This window comes from Helianthus annuus, chromosome 6 (genome assembly GCF_002127325.2).
Source record: "Helianthus annuus cultivar XRQ/B chromosome 6, HanXRQr2.0-SUNRISE, whole genome shotgun sequence".
Taxonomy (NCBI): Eukaryota; Viridiplantae; Streptophyta; class Magnoliopsida; order Asterales; family Asteraceae; genus Helianthus; species Helianthus annuus.
The window spans coordinates 43,951,353-43,971,003 of NC_035438.2; the positions used below are offsets into that span (position 1 = coordinate 43,951,353).

At 36.3% G+C, this 19,651-nt stretch overlaps 4 protein-coding genes across 4 annotated transcripts; 3 read left to right on the forward strand and 1 right to left on the reverse strand.

Annotated features, from left to right (window-relative positions):
* The first annotated feature begins 663 nt into the window (after window positions 1–663).
* LOC110865341 lies at window positions 664–2,222 on the forward strand. The gene has a single exon (XM_035974553.1). The coding sequence runs from the start codon at window positions 867–869 to the stop codon at window positions 2,073–2,075; it is 1,209 nt and encodes a 402-aa protein (XP_035830446.1). The 5' UTR covers window positions 664–866; the 3' UTR covers window positions 2,076–2,222.
* Window positions 2,223–4,494: 2,272 nt separating this feature from the next.
* LOC110865340 lies at window positions 4,495–6,081 on the forward strand. The gene is made up of 2 exons (XM_022114581.2): window positions 4,495–4,642; window positions 4,996–6,081. The coding sequence occupies exons 1-2, from the start codon at window positions 4,609–4,611 to the stop codon at window positions 5,820–5,822; spliced, it is 861 nt and encodes a 286-aa protein (XP_021970273.1). The 5' UTR covers window positions 4,495–4,608; the 3' UTR covers window positions 5,823–6,081.
* Window positions 6,082–7,302: 1,221 nt separating this feature from the next.
* Window positions 7,303–10,688, reverse strand: LOC110865339 (peptide chain release factor PrfB3, chloroplastic). The gene is made up of 6 exons (XM_022114580.2): window positions 10,449–10,688; window positions 9,550–9,767; window positions 8,594–8,794; window positions 8,292–8,504; window positions 7,810–7,987; window positions 7,303–7,722 (listed from the first exon to the last, which is right to left on the reverse strand). The coding sequence occupies exons 1-6, from the start codon at window positions 10,600–10,602 to the stop codon at window positions 7,433–7,435; spliced, it is 1,254 nt and encodes a 417-aa protein (XP_021970272.1). The 5' UTR covers window positions 10,603–10,688; the 3' UTR covers window positions 7,303–7,432.
* A 3,886-nt stretch (window positions 10,689–14,574) lies between these two features.
* On the forward strand, window positions 14,575–15,349 carry LOC110944675 (probable CCR4-associated factor 1 homolog 10). Its single transcript, XM_035974119.1, has 3 exons — window positions 14,575–14,711; window positions 14,868–14,973; window positions 15,047–15,349. Exons 1-3 carry the CDS (start codon window positions 14,575–14,577, stop codon window positions 15,347–15,349), a joined length of 546 nt encoding a protein of 181 aa, XP_035830012.1.
* Window positions 15,350–19,651: the final 4,302 nt, after the last annotated feature.

Here is a 19,651-nt window from a genome sequence, read left to right on the forward strand (position 1 = left end):
CCCTCACAAAAAACGAGATTGGTGGTACTGAGGTGAAGGGCATCATAGTCAAATACCTGATTTGCAGCGGCGACCTGATTTGCAGCGGCGTCAAACACCTGATTTGCAGCGGTGGCCAGATCTGAACGACGGTGTTAGATGTAAAGAGACAGAGACGTTGATGGTGGCGGCGGCAGATTATATTGGGGGCGACGGATTATGGTGGTGGTAAGTGTGTGTGCGTGTATGTGTGTGTGTGAGAGAGAGACAGAGAGAGAGAGAGAGAGAGAGAGAGAGTTGTGGTGGTGGTGGATTATGGTGGCGGTAATGGTGGTGCTAATGGTTGTTGTGGGTGATGTTTGAAGGTGAGAGCTGATGATGATAAATTGGGTGATATTTAATATGTGTCTGTACATATATGAATAAATAGCAATGATTTTATCTTTTTATTTTTATTAGTTAACTCTTTTAGGAATTAGTAATAGGTAATTAAATACTCATATATAAAGTTACTGAATTACCTTTACTTTCAACCAAATTTTTTAACTTAGTTAGAGCCTTAGAGCAAACGAAGACAAAATCAAAATATCATGGAGTAAAATGACTATTTTTAAAGATTTAGAACAAAAACATTAAAGTGACCAAATCACAAAATGCAAAACGAAAGTTAAAATTTTTTTTTTCCGTATCGAAGAAAGAAATGACTTTCATCTGGTTTGTTGGTTCTCAAAAACACTCGAAAGCATTTTAGGGTTTTCTTTGCAAGATCAAGGGTTTTTGGATTCAAATTTCATATCTGAAATCCCTATGTATGAACTGCTGCTACGTCACAAATCAATCATCATCCCAGGTATATTTCCATATCCCTCATCCTCAATTCCCTACCAATGTTGTTTAATTTCATCTTTAGAACAATTTCAACCCCTGCAAGACCTAATATCCATCAACAGCTCTGTTGTCATGGCTTCCTATCATCATCATCTTCCCACCAATCGTCCCCTTTTACCACCAAATCTTCAAATCAACACTCATTCACAGTCATGTACCTCATAACTTCATGTGGGGTTTCTCCAGAATCCGCAATTTCAGCCTCCAAACATCTTAATTTATCAAAATCCCCAAATTTTGCAGACTCTGTTCTTGCCTTTTTAAAGAAGCATGGTTTCACCAAATCCCAAGTTTCAAAGGTAATCTGTAGGCACCCCAGAATCTTATTATGTGATCCTGAAAAGACCCTTTTGCCCAAATTTCAAATTTTGAAATCTATAGGTCTTTCAAGAACTGATCTTAATGCAATTGTGACTGCTACACCACAAGCTATTATGCGCTCAAAGTTTAAAGATACAGCCCCGCCTTGTGTTGATTACTTGAGAACTGTTTTAGGGTCACGTGATTTAGTTATTAGTGCCATTAAGCGTTTCCCGCTAGCGTTAACGTATGATTTACAAGTGTATGCTGCGGAAAATATTCAAATGCTGTTAGAAGTAGGGGTTTCTTATTCAACAATACAAGCTGTGTTGGCACGACAGCCCCGAACTTTCTTTACATCCGCGGATACGTTTAGAAAAGTTGTTAAGGATGTGATGGAGATGGGGTGTAACCCTAAGAAAGTTAGGTTTCTTATGGCGATTCATGCTCTCCGGTCTATGAGCAAATCGACGTGGGGTAAGAAACTGGCGATTTATAAGAAGTGGGGTTGGTCTAAAGATGAGATTTTTATCGCTTTTGAGCGATATCCGGGGTTAATGATGTCTTCAGAGGATAAAATTGTGCGAATGTTGGATTTTCTTGTGAATACGATGGGTTGGGAAATGAGTTATATTGTTCAGCGGCCAATAGTCATTTGTTTTAGTTTAGAGAAGAGGGTTATTCCTAGGTGTTTGGTTTATCAGTATGTAGCGGAGAAAGGGTTGATCAAGGAAAATGAGGATTTTTGCTTTACCAAGTGGTTGATGTACTCGGAAACGAAGTTTCTCAATTGGGCTATGAAGAGGTATGAAGACGAAGCCCCTGAAATATTGAAACTGTATCGGAAGCATTTGAATGAGGCAAATGGTTCGAGTACTTCCATTCTTCGAAAAAGAGATGTAATTTGAGTTTTGAAATGAATTAACAAAAGTTTCTGTAATCCACATTGTCATTGGCTTTTGTAACACTGTCTTTATGAAGTTACTGGTTTATTTCAAGTGATTCATAGATTCAACAAAGCCCTTTTGGGAATTTTTTATCTTCTTAGTTTCATAGATCTTTTAAGCACTCAATTTGCTGCTGGTATTTGATTTTATAGGGCTTCTAAGATCTCAGGATTGCTGCTGCATACATTAGTACATTATTATTTTCAAGGCAATCTTGTGTTAGCATAATACAGTTAACTATTTCTGTAGTGGGTTCATCTTTTAGTCCTTCAGCTAGATTACTTAATTAGCTTGTATATTTATTTGCATTTCTTTGTTTTCATTGTATCCATTTTTCAGTATAATAGAACCCTATTGTTTTTCCTATCTACATGTTTATGGATTAACATCTAGTACATATTGGATAGTTATTGAACTCCAGATGTTTTTGATAAACAATTCTATAATATATATCATTTTTAGTAGGGTGCTAAAAGTGTCATGTTTGCGGGTTGACATGTTGAACCTGAAAATTTTGCATGAGACCGAACACTATACATTTATGCACAAGTTTATACAAATGACTTATTTAAACAATATTTTACTTTCTTTTATTTTTCGTTTATTCATATTTTAGAATTACAAATTTAAAACAAAAAATACTAATGTATATCAAACCAGTTAACTTGATTTCTCTTTTTAAGTAATAAATTTTGACATAAAGTATCTTGGTATTCAGAATTAATGTCACAAAATACGTTAGTTAAGTGTTATGGCTAATACCATACGTAGTGGGCAGTTTTGTGGGCGTTTTTGCCCTCTTCCACGCCCCAAAACGCCGGCAAGGCCGCCCCCATGGGCGTGTTTTGTGGTTTTTGGTTCCAAGGCGTTTTAAAAGCACGCCCAAGCCCCATTTGATGGGTCAATCACATCTAACCCTTTTCTTTTTTAGCCAATCAGTTTTTTTTCATGGTTTTTTTTTTTATTTTTTTTAATTCTTTACACCCCTTTTAACATAATGCCCATATCCCCACTGTACCCATTTTAGAAAAACACCCAATTGCTGATTGGGCTGCCACATGACGCAAAACGCCCACGGGTGGGGCATTATTCACCCCAACGACTACGCATGGTCTAATGCCCTTGTCCAACTCAGCCCAAAAGAGCGTGAAAGACAACCCCCATGGCCCATGGGGTGTGAATAGCGTGAGTGCGGCCTCGAGTGTTGGTCTGGGAGTGTTGAAGTGTATAAAACAACCTTTGAACGCATAGTAGTCTCTCATATCGACCACTATTGAGGTTTGAAAGTAGGGGTGGATGAGACATGACCGGGGAAATGTTTGGGTTGACAAGTATGGTCACAAGAACGAGTGACAATCAGATGAGAAGGTCGGATACGGGATATGTAGTCTGTTAGATGTAGGAGGTGAGGTTGGGGTTGGTGGTGATGAAGAGTGTGGGCGTGGAGATGGTGTCATATAAAAAGAAGAAGGTGGAAGAGGGAGGGGATGTGGTGGTAGAACTAGTAGTGAGAGGGAGTAGCAAAAGTAATCTCAGTAGTAGCTACTATAGAAATAGCAAGAAGAGAGAAATAACATAAAGGATGATCAATAGTAGTAGTAACAGTAGTAGAGGATTTAAGAGCATTAGTGGGACGCGGAATGTAGAAGATAGTCTCATGACGAAAAATGTAGGTGCGGAGTGTATGAGGATCTAAAGGATACATTTGTGATGATTAGGGTCATATCCAAGAAATATAAAGATATAGAATTGGGTGGGAATCTATCTCGTCGGATATTCCTAAGAAATGAATAACAAAGGCACTGAAAGCCGAAAGGGTGCGTAGTTTGGTAGAAGAAAATAGGTTTTCAACTGAGTTCTTAAACTGACGAAACAACTTAAGGGCTTTGGACAAGTGAGTCAACATATACATTTGTTAATAAATGTGACAATTTAATGATAATTGAAATATTGAGTTAAATGCTTGGTTGGTCCTTGTGGTTTGCGAAAATTGCAGACTTGATCCTAATGGTTCACTAATTACAGAGTTGGTCCTAATAGTTGTAATTTTTGCACTTAGGTGGTCCTTATCACTAACCTATATTAAGTTTTTCAGTTAAGTTTATGTAAAATGACCAGATTACCCATAAACAATAAAAAATTAAAAGAGATGGCCCACAAAGATTTAAATATTGTTCTTATATAACTATTTTTTTAATAAATAAGAGTATTTTGGTCATTCAATATAGACTTAACTGAGAAATCTAACTCAGGTTAGTGACAGGGACCACCCGACTCGAATACAAAAATTACAATTATTAGGACCAACTCTTTGATTAGTGAACCATTACGACCAAGTCTGCAATTTTCGCAAAGTGTACCAACCAGGCATTTAACTCTGAAATATTCTACCCGTGAGGTCACATACGTCATTGAAGATAGTCTTGGAATCGCTCGAAAGCATTAGGGTTTTCTTTGCAAGATCAAGGGTTTTAGGATTCAAAGTTCATATCTCATGCTGCTACATCACAAATCAATCATCATCCCTGGTAAATTTCCATCTCCCCCATCCTACAAATGTTGTTTAATTTCATCTTTAGAACAACTGCAAAATCTTCCTACAAATTGCCCCAATTTACAACCAAAACTTCAAATCCACACTCATTTACAGTCACATACCTCATAACTTCATGTGGGGTCTCCCCAGAATCCGCAATTTCAGCCTCCAAACGTCTTGATTTATCAAAATCCCCAAATTTTGCAGACTCTGTTCTTGCCTTTTTAAACAACCAAGGTTTCACCATTTCTCAAGTTTCAAAGGTAATCTGTAGGTACCCCAGAATCTTATTATGTGATCCTGAAAAGACCCTTTTGCCCAATTTTCAAATTTTGGAAAATATAGGTCTTTCAAGAACTGATCTCAATGCCATTGTGACTGCTAGACCAAAAGCTATATTGCACACAAAGGTTCAAGATACAGCCTTACCTAGTGTTGATTACTTGAGAACTGTTTTAGGGTCAGATGATCTAGTTATTACTGCTATTAAGCGGTTCCCACTAGCGTTAACGTATGATTTACAAGTCTATGCTGCGGAAAATGTTCGAATGTTGTTGGAAGTAGGGGCTCCTGATGCAACTATACGAGCTTTTCTGGCACGACAGCCCCGAACTTTCTTTACATCTGCGGATAGGTTTAGAAAAGTTGTTAGGGATGTGATGGAGATGGGGTTTGACCCTTCGAAATATAGGTTTCTTTGGGCGATTCATGCTATTCGGGCTATGAGCAAGTTGACATGGGATAAGAAACTGGAGATTTATAAGAAGTGGGGTTGGTCAAAAGATGAGATTTTTATCGCGTTTGAGCGGTGTCCGGGGTGTATGATGGCTTCGACGGATAAAATTGCACGAATGTTGGATTTTCTTGTGAATACGATGGGTTGGGAAAGCAGTTTTATTGTTCAATGGCCGATAGTCATTAGTTTTAGCTTAGAGAAGAGGGTTATTCCTAGGTGTTTGGTTTATCAGTATGTAGCGGAGAAAGGGTTGGTTGAGGAACAAGAGGATTTTTGCTTTACAAAGTGGTTGATGTACTCGGAAAAGAAGTTTCTTAAATGGGTTGTGAAGAGGTATGAAGACGAAGCCCCTGAAATATTGAAACTGTATCGAAAGCATTTGAATGAGGCAAATGGGTCGACCACTTCCATTCTTCGAAAAAGAGATGTAATTTGACTCTTGGGATGATCGTTTTTTGACCAGTTTTGATAAGAGTTAACAGATTCTTATTTGGTTTTATTAAGCCATGTCTTTCATGTTTATTCATAGATTCAACAAAACCCTTTTGAGGATTTATAATTTCTGTTAGGAGTGCTAAACCAGTCGTGTCATGTCAAACATGAAATTTTTGCATGAAACCGAACATCACCCATGTACTTGTCGGTCGACACATACAGCTTGTCTAACGAATTCATACAGTTCGATTTATTTTTTATTTTGAATAGCTTCATTTGAAACAATGCATAACTTCAAATAACCAAGGGGCTATATCGAACTTTTATCACATTTCAGGGGTGTTTGGGATTGCTTTCAACTTTTCTTCTTTTTGAAAAAAGTCGCAAACTTTAACCTTTCTTTTTCTTCTTTTCAAACCATAAAAACTCCTTCTCAAGTGCATATCCAAACACTACAAAAATTACTTATTTACTTTTAAGAAGTTAATAAGTTAAAAGGAGCTCAAAATAAGCAATCCCAAACACCCACTCAACCATCAGAAGTTGACTGAAGTCCACTTGTGCCGAAGCTACACATGACCGGAGTTGACGCATCAGAATCAATCCACCCTTTCGTTCCTAGAGATCTTATTCTACCGGATTACGTACCAATTATACTCTCAATCTACCATTCTTGGTGTTTACGGCTGCGCTTCACTTCTAGTCGTCTCCTTCGTTTGGATCCTCGCCGGGCGGTAATCAATTCAATTACGATAGTTTTGCTCTAAATCTCTAGTGTAATTGTTATTACACTGCTTAATTTGTCCAAAGAAAATCATACACGTGGACCAAGGGGGCGTAATTTTAGTCTGATAAGAGAACTAATAAAGTCATGACACGTGGACCCAAAAATCAAATTTATGTTGGATTTGCCCAAAACCGACCCGGTTAATGTACTGTTCACCAGAAGAGGATTTAACATCAACATTCTTGGAGTTAAAATATTATTATTATACTTGACAAGTTAACATAATAATAATTTTAATATCATGCTTTATATATATAGCAATTTAACACTAACAGTTATGTATACTTTCCTACCATTAACAAAATAACCTTTTGCAACTTGCAAGACACTTAACAATTGTAGCCAGTAGGAACTCATTAAGACTTAAAACACTAACATTTAACAATTAAGACTTAAAACACTAATAGCAGCAATAAGAAGAAAGACGAATGGTAGAACTAAGATGAAAGGTACTGATATTGGCAAAATCGATGATATATCGATCCAATATCGCCGATAATATCAGTATTGATATTCTGACCGATATTATGCACCCATATCTCACCAGGAGACCGATAACCGATATATCAGCCATATATCGGCGATATTAACTGCACATAAAAGAAGAAATCTTATAGCCATTAACAATTTTATCTCACAATTTATGTAAGGTACCGTGAACTGTGTAATTCATGGTTATCGAATGCCACATCGATTCAAAGAAACATACTAGTTGAAGATATCATGGGTCGATCAAAATTTCACAAATGAAAACCCTCACAAAGTACATATCAATATCTTCAAAAATCAGAGGGTCATCATATATGCATGCACACACACAACTTTTATCCCAACTCGGACACATGTCTATTGTTTATATGAGCGCTAATAAACGGGTCAAGATTCCCACTTAAAACGAAATTCGGGTCAGCCAGCTGAATCCCAGTTTTTACATCTTGAACAAGCTTGTATGGACGAAACACATACCTTCTCGTTTCTTGGTGCCAATGGTCAATAACACAGTCCTTTTTTATATCGGTAATACTGGAGACTCCTTGATCATTTAATATTACTAGCAGCTTCGCCTTCAACCGATTAAGCGCTTTCATTTTGTTTGAAAATTGGTTCCTCTCCCCTACACCATTTTTAACACAAGACATGTTGGTTAATGGCTACATGTTAAACATAAACGAACAAAACAGGTTCCGAAGATATGAACTACCTGATGAGTGAACCGTCAAGCCGGTTGGAGAGTGTTGGATTTGAACTATTGACCCTCTTCGACCTCGACCATTTTCACATAACGGGACGTAGTTGATCTTCAAGTCTTTCTCATCAACGTTTAACTCCGAAGTTTCTTCAAGAAACAAAGGTACAACATCAACAGCAGCTGAGCTAACCTAAAGAGCAAAAAAAAAAAAAAAAAAAAAAAAAAAAAAAAAAAAAAAAAAAAAACAATGAGAACACCAGTTAAATTTTGGTGCTAGCATGCAAAATAGGGATGGGTTTTTTTTCCCAAATACGCATACCGTACCCGTGCCCATACCTGTACCCATACCAATTTTAGGTATTCAGTACATGTATCGGTACCTAGTTTTATGGATTTCGGTACCGGTACTGTACCAATCCCATCCCTACTGCAAAATACTAAAGTGAAAAGACGTATATGAGTACAGGGATGAGTAATATATGTACAAGCCATGCCTCAGATAAGGATTCGGGATGAGAGGTTATCATTCGGTGAGTACCCTTTTCCCCTAAAAAGTAACCGTAAGCATACTTTTGTTCAAACTCGATAATAACCGACTTGATGCCCCCTTCTGCTTTGGACCGACATCGTTTCTCAACTATTCTTCCCTTTAGACCTTGCTTCTTAGCCCATTTCATGTACATTCCAACAAGTTGTTCTGCCCATATCTGGTTAATAGTCTCATTGTGTTATTAAGCAACAAGAGTTTAGAGTATTTTGGAATAGAGAAAGTAATGAGAAAATATGATTTATGAACCTCGGATCGAATGCCTTCGGATCCCGCTTCTATTATGATGCAAGCTCCCTCAAATTCATATTTTCCTTTAAGAAGTTTGGACATTTCGTACTTGTTTAAAAACTTGCTCACATCTACGGATGTGGTATATGCTTGCTTAAGAAGCGCGTAATTTATGATGTCCATCTCAGCTAACTCTGTGATTAGTTTAGCTTCTTCAACCTACGTAAAATCAGAGTAGGGTTCAATAAAAGCATAGTTGTCAAAAGCGCTAAAGGCGTGAACCTAGGCGCTCGGGCGCAGCGAGGCGATGCTATAGCTGAATGAACACGGGCTGCAAAGGAACTGAATGAACACGAACAAGACCTTGTTCATGTCCGTTTGTTAAGAAATATATGTGTTCACGAACACTAACCGAACGAGATTTTATGTCCGCGTTTGTTTGTTAAGGAAATGAACTTGTTCGTGTTGTTTGTGTTTGTTTGTTAACTTTAAGCAACGAACGAAAACCGAATGTTCATGAACACAAATGGAAAGTAGCGAACGCAAACAAGCGTTCACGAACAAAATATTTAATACACTGACACTTATTAAATATTTTATTTTTCGGAATTTCGAAGTATTTAAATAAAATATAAAAATGAAAAACACTAATGAACTATCGAACACGTTACCGAACATTCACGAACATAAATGAACGAACGTGGCCTTTGTTCTTGTTCGTTCATTTAACTAAATGAACAGAATTTCTTTTTCGTGTTTGTTTGTTTAATACTTTAATAAACAGACGAACGAACACAAACGAACTTCCCGCCGAACATATGGTTCGTTTGCAGCCCTATGCAGAAAATAATGGTGAGATTCATCGAACACATGCACATCCAAACACACCTTGAATTCGGCTTCTTAATCTATTAAGTTAAAACGCATACTCGCTTGCTAGTAAGATATTAAAGGTAACATGTAAATAACTTCACCTTATATGTAAGGTCTTTAAGAGCATCAACCACCTTAGCACTATCAGCCAACTTGATCAGGACATCACTAGACTTGGCTAAATCATCCCACAAATCATATTCCCGAATCATCTCTTCCTGTTTGATCCGTCGCGCTTCTTCAAACTCCAACGCGGTTAGACTCACCATCTCCGCACGATTAACAGAATCTTCTATCTTCTTTCTCAGTGAAAACATACCTACACAACGCCACAACACCACCAAAAACAGTTAACAAACATTACATCTTTTCACAATCTTGATATATGCAACAAAGGTGCAAAACTATATAGGGAAAATTACCAAAGTAGTCAAAGTTGACTAAAAAAATTTCAAAAATGGATATGGCATTTTAGCCTTCACCAAAGTAAACACCCCTCATTGCGTCCAATCAGAAGCCGCCACATCAGCTTCGTCGGCTATGATTTAGCTTACGCTTTTTGGTAAAAGAAACGCCGGCTAAGCCCGCAATTACTTTGGTAAACGCTAAATTACATGTCTATTTTTGAATTTTTTCGGTCTAACTTTGAATATTTTAGTAATTTTCCCCATGCTTTAACACCAACACTATCCCATTTTGTAACTTTTAATTTTAAGCATTTTATATCATTGACAAAAACAACCAATTACAACAAAAGTGGCAGGTAAATGGGCAACAAGCTGCGCCGTAAACACAGAGCTATGAGTTTAAACGGTCGAGAAATTACTATGCACATAGGACTAGGAAACTAAATGTATCAAAAGCAAAAGAAAAAAAGACAGGTGTTGATTCTTTTTGTACCGCATATTATTAATTAAAGTTAACTAAAGAAGTTCAAAACCCACATCAATTTTCATACAATATAACTATTAATTAGTAGGTTTGAATAATAAAAACAGACCGAGTTGTTTGTAGGAATTGCTGGTGTGTATATCCATCGGTTGAGAAGAAGCTGCAGCTAGAAGTAGCAGGCGGCGGTGGTTTCTTATTCCGGCGACGTATCTCCGGCGACTACAACCGTTGTAACGGTGGAAGTGTGCAGTTTCAGCCGCCATTTCTGGGTGAAATTAGAGGGTTTTGATTTTCGGATAATTGACCGTGATTTTTAATTTTATTTTCTGACAAATTGTGACATGCTTACTTTCAGGATTTTTTGTGCTCACGGATGTATTAGGTTTTTAACAATTAATTTTTTATTCTCTCGTTATTTTTGTTTCGAGATTAAACAAATTTTAACTTTAGATTTAATTTATTAAAAAAGTTTAGGTAAAATGTATTTTTATAGTTTATTGCTAACGGAGTTAACCATGTGTGCAGTATATCAGTTTACTAGTATTAATCCTTTGCGTTGTAGCGTTTGTTGTAAAACTGTGTCAAGTAGTACCAATGCTATACTACTGTCAGTGATCACCAACACCGGAAAAGCTCGTAAAAACAAAATAAATAAAAAAAGGAAAAAAAATTACGTCGCGCAAAAAGCAGACGTAAAATCTTTGAATCACGCATGCTCGTTGCAAAGAAATTTAAACTGAAACGTGAAACATAGAAAAAAATAACTAAGTCAATCCAGGACTTGCGCGTTGCGACGAACTTGTCAAACGGAGAAAAATAGATGTATTGCGACGGGCCAGTCAAAAAGGAAAAAATATACGAAAAAAATGTTGAACCCCACACACAAGTTGCGGTGCGTTAACTTACAAAATTTTGAACGAAACGAAAAACTTGGGAAAGCTGAAATATATGGTCGACCAAAATTGAAAATAAAAAGAGTTGTGGTTAAATTGTAAAAGATGAAAAGCTCTGAGTTAAAAGTAAATATACAAAGGGTCTAAATTGCAAAAGAAGAAAAGTTTTGGTTTAGAAATTAAAAAAGAAAAAAAAACTATACATGAGATGAGACATGGGGTATGGGGCTTGGGTTGGGGCGTGGGTTGGGGTAAAACGCTCAAGCCACCACCCCGGGTGGGCTTGGGTTGGGGCGTGGCCTTGGGGCTTGGGTTTCAAGCCGGGCGTGGGGCGGTCTGGCCAAGCTGACATGGCGGGCTCTCACTGGACAAACCAAACTAGCCGTTGGGCTAGCCGTTGGCCAACGGCTATCTTTAAAAAAACATATATATATTTTTTCACTATAAAACTTACATTTTTCTTCCATTTTTTACCACATTCAACCACATCTTCTATAATCATCTTCAATTCTCCTTCTACAAAACGAAAAAATGCATCCTCATAACCGTGCTTATGACCCGAGCAACCCGTTTGCATTCCAAGAAAATAATCCTAGCCCACCACCCAATCGTCCAATGCTTCGTCCATTTTTCATACACTCTTCTATGCTTGTTGAAGCGAATTATGCATCGTATATCGGGAATCGTGTGTTTACTAACTTCCCACACACCAACGATTCGATACTTACCCCGTTTACACAATCGCCCATCAACCTTTCACCAACCTCCATCGACCTTTCACAAAACGAAACCGTCCCCGAAACTCATCCACCCAACGATGGTCCTTCCGCATCAAAACCCATCAAAAAGAGAAGCCATAAGAAAAAACCGAGGCGGATCAGCCATAATAAAATTATTAAAAAAATTAAATTTGTTGTTTTAAAACAAACAGCCCAGCAGCCCAGTGGGTCAGCCCAGCGAAGCCCACCAAACCCACTCCCCAAACCCCCGCCCCACCATACCGTGTTGAATGTGGGTCGCCCCATGTCTGCCCCCAAAGCCACGTGTCAACTAATACCCCAACCCAAGCCCAACCCAAGCCCCACCATACCCCACGGTCTGAGGTACAACACCATAAATTACAAAAAGGTTAAAAAATTTATTTTTGTAAAACTTGAATAAACTATTATATATTATATATTAATAGAGTAAACTCTAGTTAATGGTTAAGAGTAGGGTTCGCACGGAAAGTGTGTTTTTCCTAGAAAGTATAGGAAGCAATCTGGTCCATCCGATTGGTGTGTTTAAGGGTTGAGATTAAATCAATGGCAATCTTGTAATATTTGAGTTTAATTAATTGATTGTTTTAAATGAGTAGGGGCAATTTTGTCAATGGCCGTGTTTTAAATCAATTAGATAACCGCCCAGTTCCTAAATTCAAACGATTTTCCCTCTCTCTCTCTCTCTCTCTCCAAACCCATCTTGGAAACCCCAATCCCTACCAAAAATAACTACAATCATGGAAGATGATAACTCTAGAAACGATGAAGAGCACCGGATCAAATTAAAACACTTCTCCATCTCCACCATCTCTGAGTTCATCATCACCATTCAAATATTGTTCTTATCATCTCCGTTTTCTTGACGATGTGTTTTAACAGCAAGCAAATTAATACAGCTGTGTTTTAGCAGCAAGCAGATTCATACAGTTGTGGTTTAGCATCCAGATTCATACAGATGTGTTTTAACAGCAAGCAGATTCATACAGTTGTGTTTTAACAGCAAGCAGATTCATACAGATGTGTTTTAACAGCAAGCAGATTCATACAGTTGTGTTTTAGCATTCATATTCATACAGATGTGTTTTAACAGCAAGCAGATTCATACAGTTGTGTTTTAGCATTCAGATTCATACAGATGTGTTGTAATAGCAAACAGGTTCATACAGTTGTATTTTAACAGCAAACGGATTCATACAGATGTGTTTTAACAGCAAGCAAATTCATACAGTTGTGTTTTAGCATTCAGATTCATACAGTTGTGTTTTAGCATCCAGATTCATACAGATGTGTTTTAACAGCAAGCAGATTCATACAGATGTGTTTTAACAGCAAGCAGATTCATACAGTTGTGTTTAGCATTCAGATTCATACAGTTGTGTTTTAACAGCAAGCGGATTCATGCACTTGTGTTTTAGCATTCAGATTCATACAGTTGTGTTTTAACAGCAATCAGATTCATACAGTTGTGTTTTAGCATTCAGATTCATACAGTTGTGTTTTAACAGCAATCAGATTCATACCCTATGTTTTACCATCTTTATATTGTGGGATCTATAAAAAATTGGCTTTAGCCCTGTAAACTGTTAAAACACAGCACCAAGAACATGCTGATAAATTCCAGTAATCTTCTGAACAATGGAATAGCGATGTAATGTGACATGGAATTTTAGTTAATGAACACATTGACTTCCAGATTTGAATTCGAAAATAATAAAAATTCCGAAAATCATGGAATTTTAGTTAATGAAGATACATTCCAAAAATAAAATTAAAATGTGAAATTACATGATAGCCCTTCTACTTAAAATCCCTCAATGACACATGTCCAATTCTTATTCCTTCCTAAACTTTCTAGGAAAAATAGACTTTCCACCCAACTCCTACTCTAATGGTTAAATACTTATTTATTATCTGCATAATTACGGTTTCAGTTTATTTTTTATTCTTTGATTAGTTTAATATTTGTGAATTAATTCTTTTCATATCAGTTTAAGAGATATTAATAAGAGTAAACTTCCGTTTTGCTCCCTGTGGTTTGGTTACTTTAACGGTTTTGCCCCAAACCTTTAAAAATAGCCAGTTTACTCCCTGATCTATGAAGCCTTTCTCCATTTCACTCCCCGCCTCTAACTCTGTCTAAAATGTATGTTAAAGATAAGGGTATTATAGTAACTTAATAAATAATGATTTAATTATATATAAGTAATTTGTTAATATAAAATATCAAATATACCTTTATCTCTGCTGTAACAACAATCACAATCACCATCCACCCTTACCAAATTACCAATTACCAATCTCTTGCTCTCTCTAATATGCATACATATATTAGTACAGTTGCCAACAATCACCATCCCTAATTTTCTCCATCTTCTAATCGGACACAACCACCATCCTGCCGCCGCCACCTGCCATCATCACCAGTCCACCACCATCCTCCATCACTGAACTTCCCAACCCATCTCTCCTCCATCAACGATTTAAACCTGCAATTTAATTACTAATCACGATGTCACTACCTCTCAGTTGATTTAAGGAGCCTCTACTCCCCACCCATCTTCCCTATAATCTAGACCCCTCTATGTTCAAATCCGTTGACCCAAATCAAACCCTAAAAATCTCAAATCTTCAAACAAACAAACAATTTCACATCGATTTTGATTCAGAGCTTCAAGATCTGTTTGATTACACCCTCAGATCTCACCCTGTTCCAAAAAGGTAAGATTTTTATTATTCTTTTAAAGATTTTTAATCACCTATGTTCTTGATCTTCAAGATTTGTTCAATATGATGATAAAGATCGAATCTTTTTGTGTTTTCCTTTGTGGGTTTTGTTAAAGATTGATTTTTTTTTTGTGGGTTTGTTCTGAAAAGTGAGTCTGTTCATATCAGAGAAATATGGAATGATAATCTTGAAGAAGAGTTTGCTTTGATTCGAGAAATTGTTGATGATTACCCTTATATTGCAATGGATACTAGAGTTTTCTGGTGTTGTTCTTCGTCCATTGGCACAGTTTAAGAATATTAATGATTATAATTATGTGACTTTGAAGGATAATGTTGATATGTTGAAATCGATTCAACTGGGTCTTACTTTTTCTGATGAAGATGGGAATTTACCCACTTATGGGGCTGATAAGCCTTGCATTTGGCAGTTTAATTTTCGCAGGTTTAATGTCAATGAAGATATCTTTGCAAATGATTCGATCGAGATGTTAAGGCAGCGTGGGATTGATTTCAAGAATAATAGTGTGATTGGTATATATAGAGAGAAGATAGGTGGTTGTTCTGATTTCAAGGTGGTGGTTGATGGTGGTGGGCGGTCGCCGACGGTGTTGATGATGGTGGCTGGGTAGGGTTGAGACTTGAGAGAGAAGAGAGTGCAGAGAGGGTAGAAGAGAATGAAGAGATGATGGGTTTGTTATATTTTATTATTATATATAATATAATCTTTTATTTGTAGTTTACTAAAATACCCTTAGTTTTATATTTGAAGTTACCAAAATACCCTTTCAGTTAACAAATAATTTGGATGGAGTTAGAGGCGGGGAGTGAAATGGAGAAAGGCTTCATAGATCAGGGAGTAAACTGGCCATTTTTAAAGGTTTGGGGCAAAACCGTTAAAGTGACCAAACCACAGGGAGCAAAACGGAAGTTTACTCTATTAATAATTTATTAGATATTAGATTTAGATATTAATAATATTATTAAAATATTGAGGGAGAAAATGTAATATGGCATTAACTAAAGTTATTATTAATCTTAGATAAAGACAAGTGATATCTATATATTAGTTATTAATATTAAAAAATAGGGGAGCGCTAAAATGAAAACCACCTCCAGTTGTAAGAACCGCGAGAACCAGTTCCTAACCACTAGATCAACAAGATGAATTGATAAGATTAAAAGTAACTAAAATTAATATTAAATACATTTTTTCTTATTATGTTTTTAATATTTTAATACAAAAGGGTAGTTTAGTAAAATTATTTTTTTTGCCCTTTTGTCTTTATTATTTTTTATTACTTTTTTGTTTTATTATATTATTTTTTATTTTTTAAAAAGAATTTTTTTATTGAAAGCATTTTTAAATTCAATATTTTTTAACAAGACAATTTTTTTTGCGCGCCGGTTTTTGCACGCCGTTTTTACGCCCGGCTTTTTCGCGCATCGTTTTTAACGGGACGTTTTTGCACGCCGTCTTTTACGCTCGGCTTTTTCAAGCGTCGTTTTTTTAACGCGCCTTTTTTACGTCCCGTTTTAACGCGACGTTTTTTACGTCTCGTTTTTTTTCGCGGCGTTTTTATGCGCCGCATTCACGCCCCTTGTTTAGACGCCGTTTTATCACACGGTTTTTTATGTTTTACATAAAACTTTTTACGTTTTATGATTTACGTAAAACTTTTTACGTTTTACTTTAAAATTTTTACGTTTTACGTTAAACTTTTTATGTTAAACTTTTTACGTTTTACGTTAAACTTTTTACGTTTTACGTTTTACGTTTTACTTTAAAATTTTTACGTTTTACGTTAAACTTTTTACGTTTTACGGTTTACGTAAAAAGTTTTACGTTTTACGTTTAACTTTTTACGTTTTACGTTAAACTTTTACGTTTACGTTAAACTTTTTACGTTTACGTTAAACTTTTTAAACTTTTTATGTTTTACGTTAAACATTTTTCATTTTACGTAAAACTTTTTACGTTTTACGATTTTCGTTTTACGTTAACCTATTTACGTTTTACGTTTTTACGTTTTACGTTAAAAAGTTTACGTTTTACGTTAAAAAGTTTACGGTGTGGCTCAGATTTTCCGTAAATCAAAAGGCTGCAAAGTGGGGTTGCAGGTTCAAGAACCTACCCTCCACCATCGTTGCTGCGCCATCGTCATCAAAATCTAGGGTTTTTTTCATCATCACCACCCAAATCCAACCGATCAAAACCCACATAGTTCACTTATCAAAAAATCACCAGAACATCAAAAAATCAGCCGTAAACATCAATATAACCAGCATCATCAAAAAATCAGCCATAAACATCAAAATATCCAGCATCATCAAAAAATCACCAGAACATCAAAAAATCAGCCGTAAACATCAAAAAATCACCATAACATCAAAAAATCAGCCGTAAACATCAAAAAATCAGCCGTAAACAGGGACACAAGATCAGAACCAAAAACATCAAAATCACCAGATCAAACCCCCACCATCAGATAAAACCCCCAAAACATACCGGAGGTCTGCCGGAGCTGAATCGTTCACCCACACCCACACAATCAGAATCAAAGAAACACAAATCATAATTTGTTTTCAAAAGAGCTTACACAATCAGAATCAAGGAACACCATCATCACCGTAAAAAAAAAACCACCACCGTCGCCATTAATCCTCACCGGCAAACCTTCACCACCGTCGCCGGAGAAAGGTGGGGGCCGCCGTCACAGGTGTGGGTGACCCACCACCACCGCCTTCATCCACCGTCACCGACACACAGCCACTAAAAAACAACCACCGAAAGATGAAGATGGATCTGAGATATTTGAGGGTGGTTGTGGGTGGCGGAGAACGGTGGGCATGAAGGGACGTTTGGCATCACCGTCGCCGGAGAAACGAGGGGGCGCCGCCGTCACAAGTGATAGGGGTGTGGGTAACCGGCCGGAGGTCCGCCGTCACCGGTGATCAGGAACCCAAGGGTTTTCGTAACCTCTTTCTCGATCTTTGTAACCACACTGGTGAAGGGATTTTAAGAGAGAATATCTTGGTTTCAATTCTTGATTTTAAGAGTGAGGTGAGAGCTTTTCTTTATTGCTGGTAAAAAAAAAGAGAGAGGTGAGAGATGATGGTGGTTATGATTTGATATTAGGAGAGAGGTGAGAGATGATGGTATAAAAGAAAGACAGAGAAAATAAATGGATTTAACATTTGGGGTAAAAGACCAAAATACCCTTTTAATTGGCAAAGTTTGATTGGTGGAGAGTGGTTCTCACGGTTCTTACAACTGGGGGTGGTTTTTATTTTAGCGGCTCCCTTAAAAAATATATAAATAAATATACATAATATTTATGAGGTTAAAGGAGAAAATGACATGTGACATTATTTGAAGTAATTTCATTATAAGTTAAATTAGATATAAATATATTTATTTTTATAGTTTTATGTGATAAATTGTCTAATAACTTATTATGTAAAACACATATACACATTTATAGTTATAAAAGTTTTATGATTGACCCTTCTTTAGATTAGGGGTGTACACGATTCGGTTTGGTTCAGTTTTTAGGTAAACCCAAAATCGTAAGCGAAAGTTTGGTTTTCAGTTTTTTAAAACCATTCGGTTTCGATTATTTCGGTTTTAGCAACGGTTCGTTTCGGTTTTTGAAACAAATTACATAAGATTCAAAAATAAAAAAGTATGATTTAAAGTTTAAGAATCTTTTTTAATGTTTACATTTAAGTAAATATATTTAGTCTTTTTAATTAATATTGTTCACATAAACCTAACCTTCTAATCTTTTTTAATGTTTATCAAAAGTCTTTTTATGACGTTTTCTTTTATAATATTTTGAAAATCATTTAATTCTTATGTTAAATTTTGTTATTTTTTGTAAACAATGGGATAAATCATTTTAATGATAAATAAACATGTTAATGTTCTTATTATAAATATTTAACAATGTAGAATAAAATTAATAATTCTTAGTAGCATGGGTTAAACACTTAAATATAAAAATATTTGGATTTGACCTACTATTATAACTTATCGGTTAGGTTCGGTTATTGAAAATGGTTATCCGAAAACAAAACCAAATTTTTCGGTTATTAAAATCCGAAAACCGAACCGTCAGTTTTTGTTTTGGATCAGTTTTTCCGGTTTGGATTTTTCAATTAAGGTTCAATTATTTCGGTTTTCTGCTCTATGTAATGTGTGGTGCTCATGGCAACTCACTCATATGGGGCACTAAACAACGGGCCACAACCACTGAAATCACCTATACCTATCTATAGCTAAGTGTGGTTTCACTCTTAGACCATGCGTAGTGGGCAATATTCACCTTTGTGCGTTTTGCGCCATGTGGCAACCTAGTCAGCAATGAGGCATTATGGGGCGTTTTCTAAATGGTTGTAGTGGGGATGTGGGGATTGTGGGGCATTATGTTTGTAATAAAATAAAATAAAAAAAAACATTTAAAAATCTCATTGGCCAAATAATGGAAGCTCAAATGTGATTGGACAAGATTTCCCCCACCCTGCGTGATTTATAAAACGCCCAAACCAAAAAAAAAAAGCCAATCACGCCCATACATAGTGGCAAAGGGGCTATATTGGGCGTGATCTTGGACAAAAAATGCCCCTTTGAGCAACCACTACGGGTGGTCTTAGATTTATCACAATTATACAATACCTAATATATTATTTCTTCAGCTTACTAGAAAATATAAATTTGTCAAGCTTTTGTATTTTAAAAAAGTGAATTCTTACAATTGTTAAACATTTTTATGGCTGTAAATGTATATTTATATTTCTAGACGGAAAAACAGAAGATACATAAAAAATGAAAGAAAGTTATCCGAGTAAACTGCCATTTTGGTCCATGTGGTTTGGTCACTTTTGCCACTTTAATCCAAAACTCAAACTTTTTGCATCTGGGTCCCTGTGGT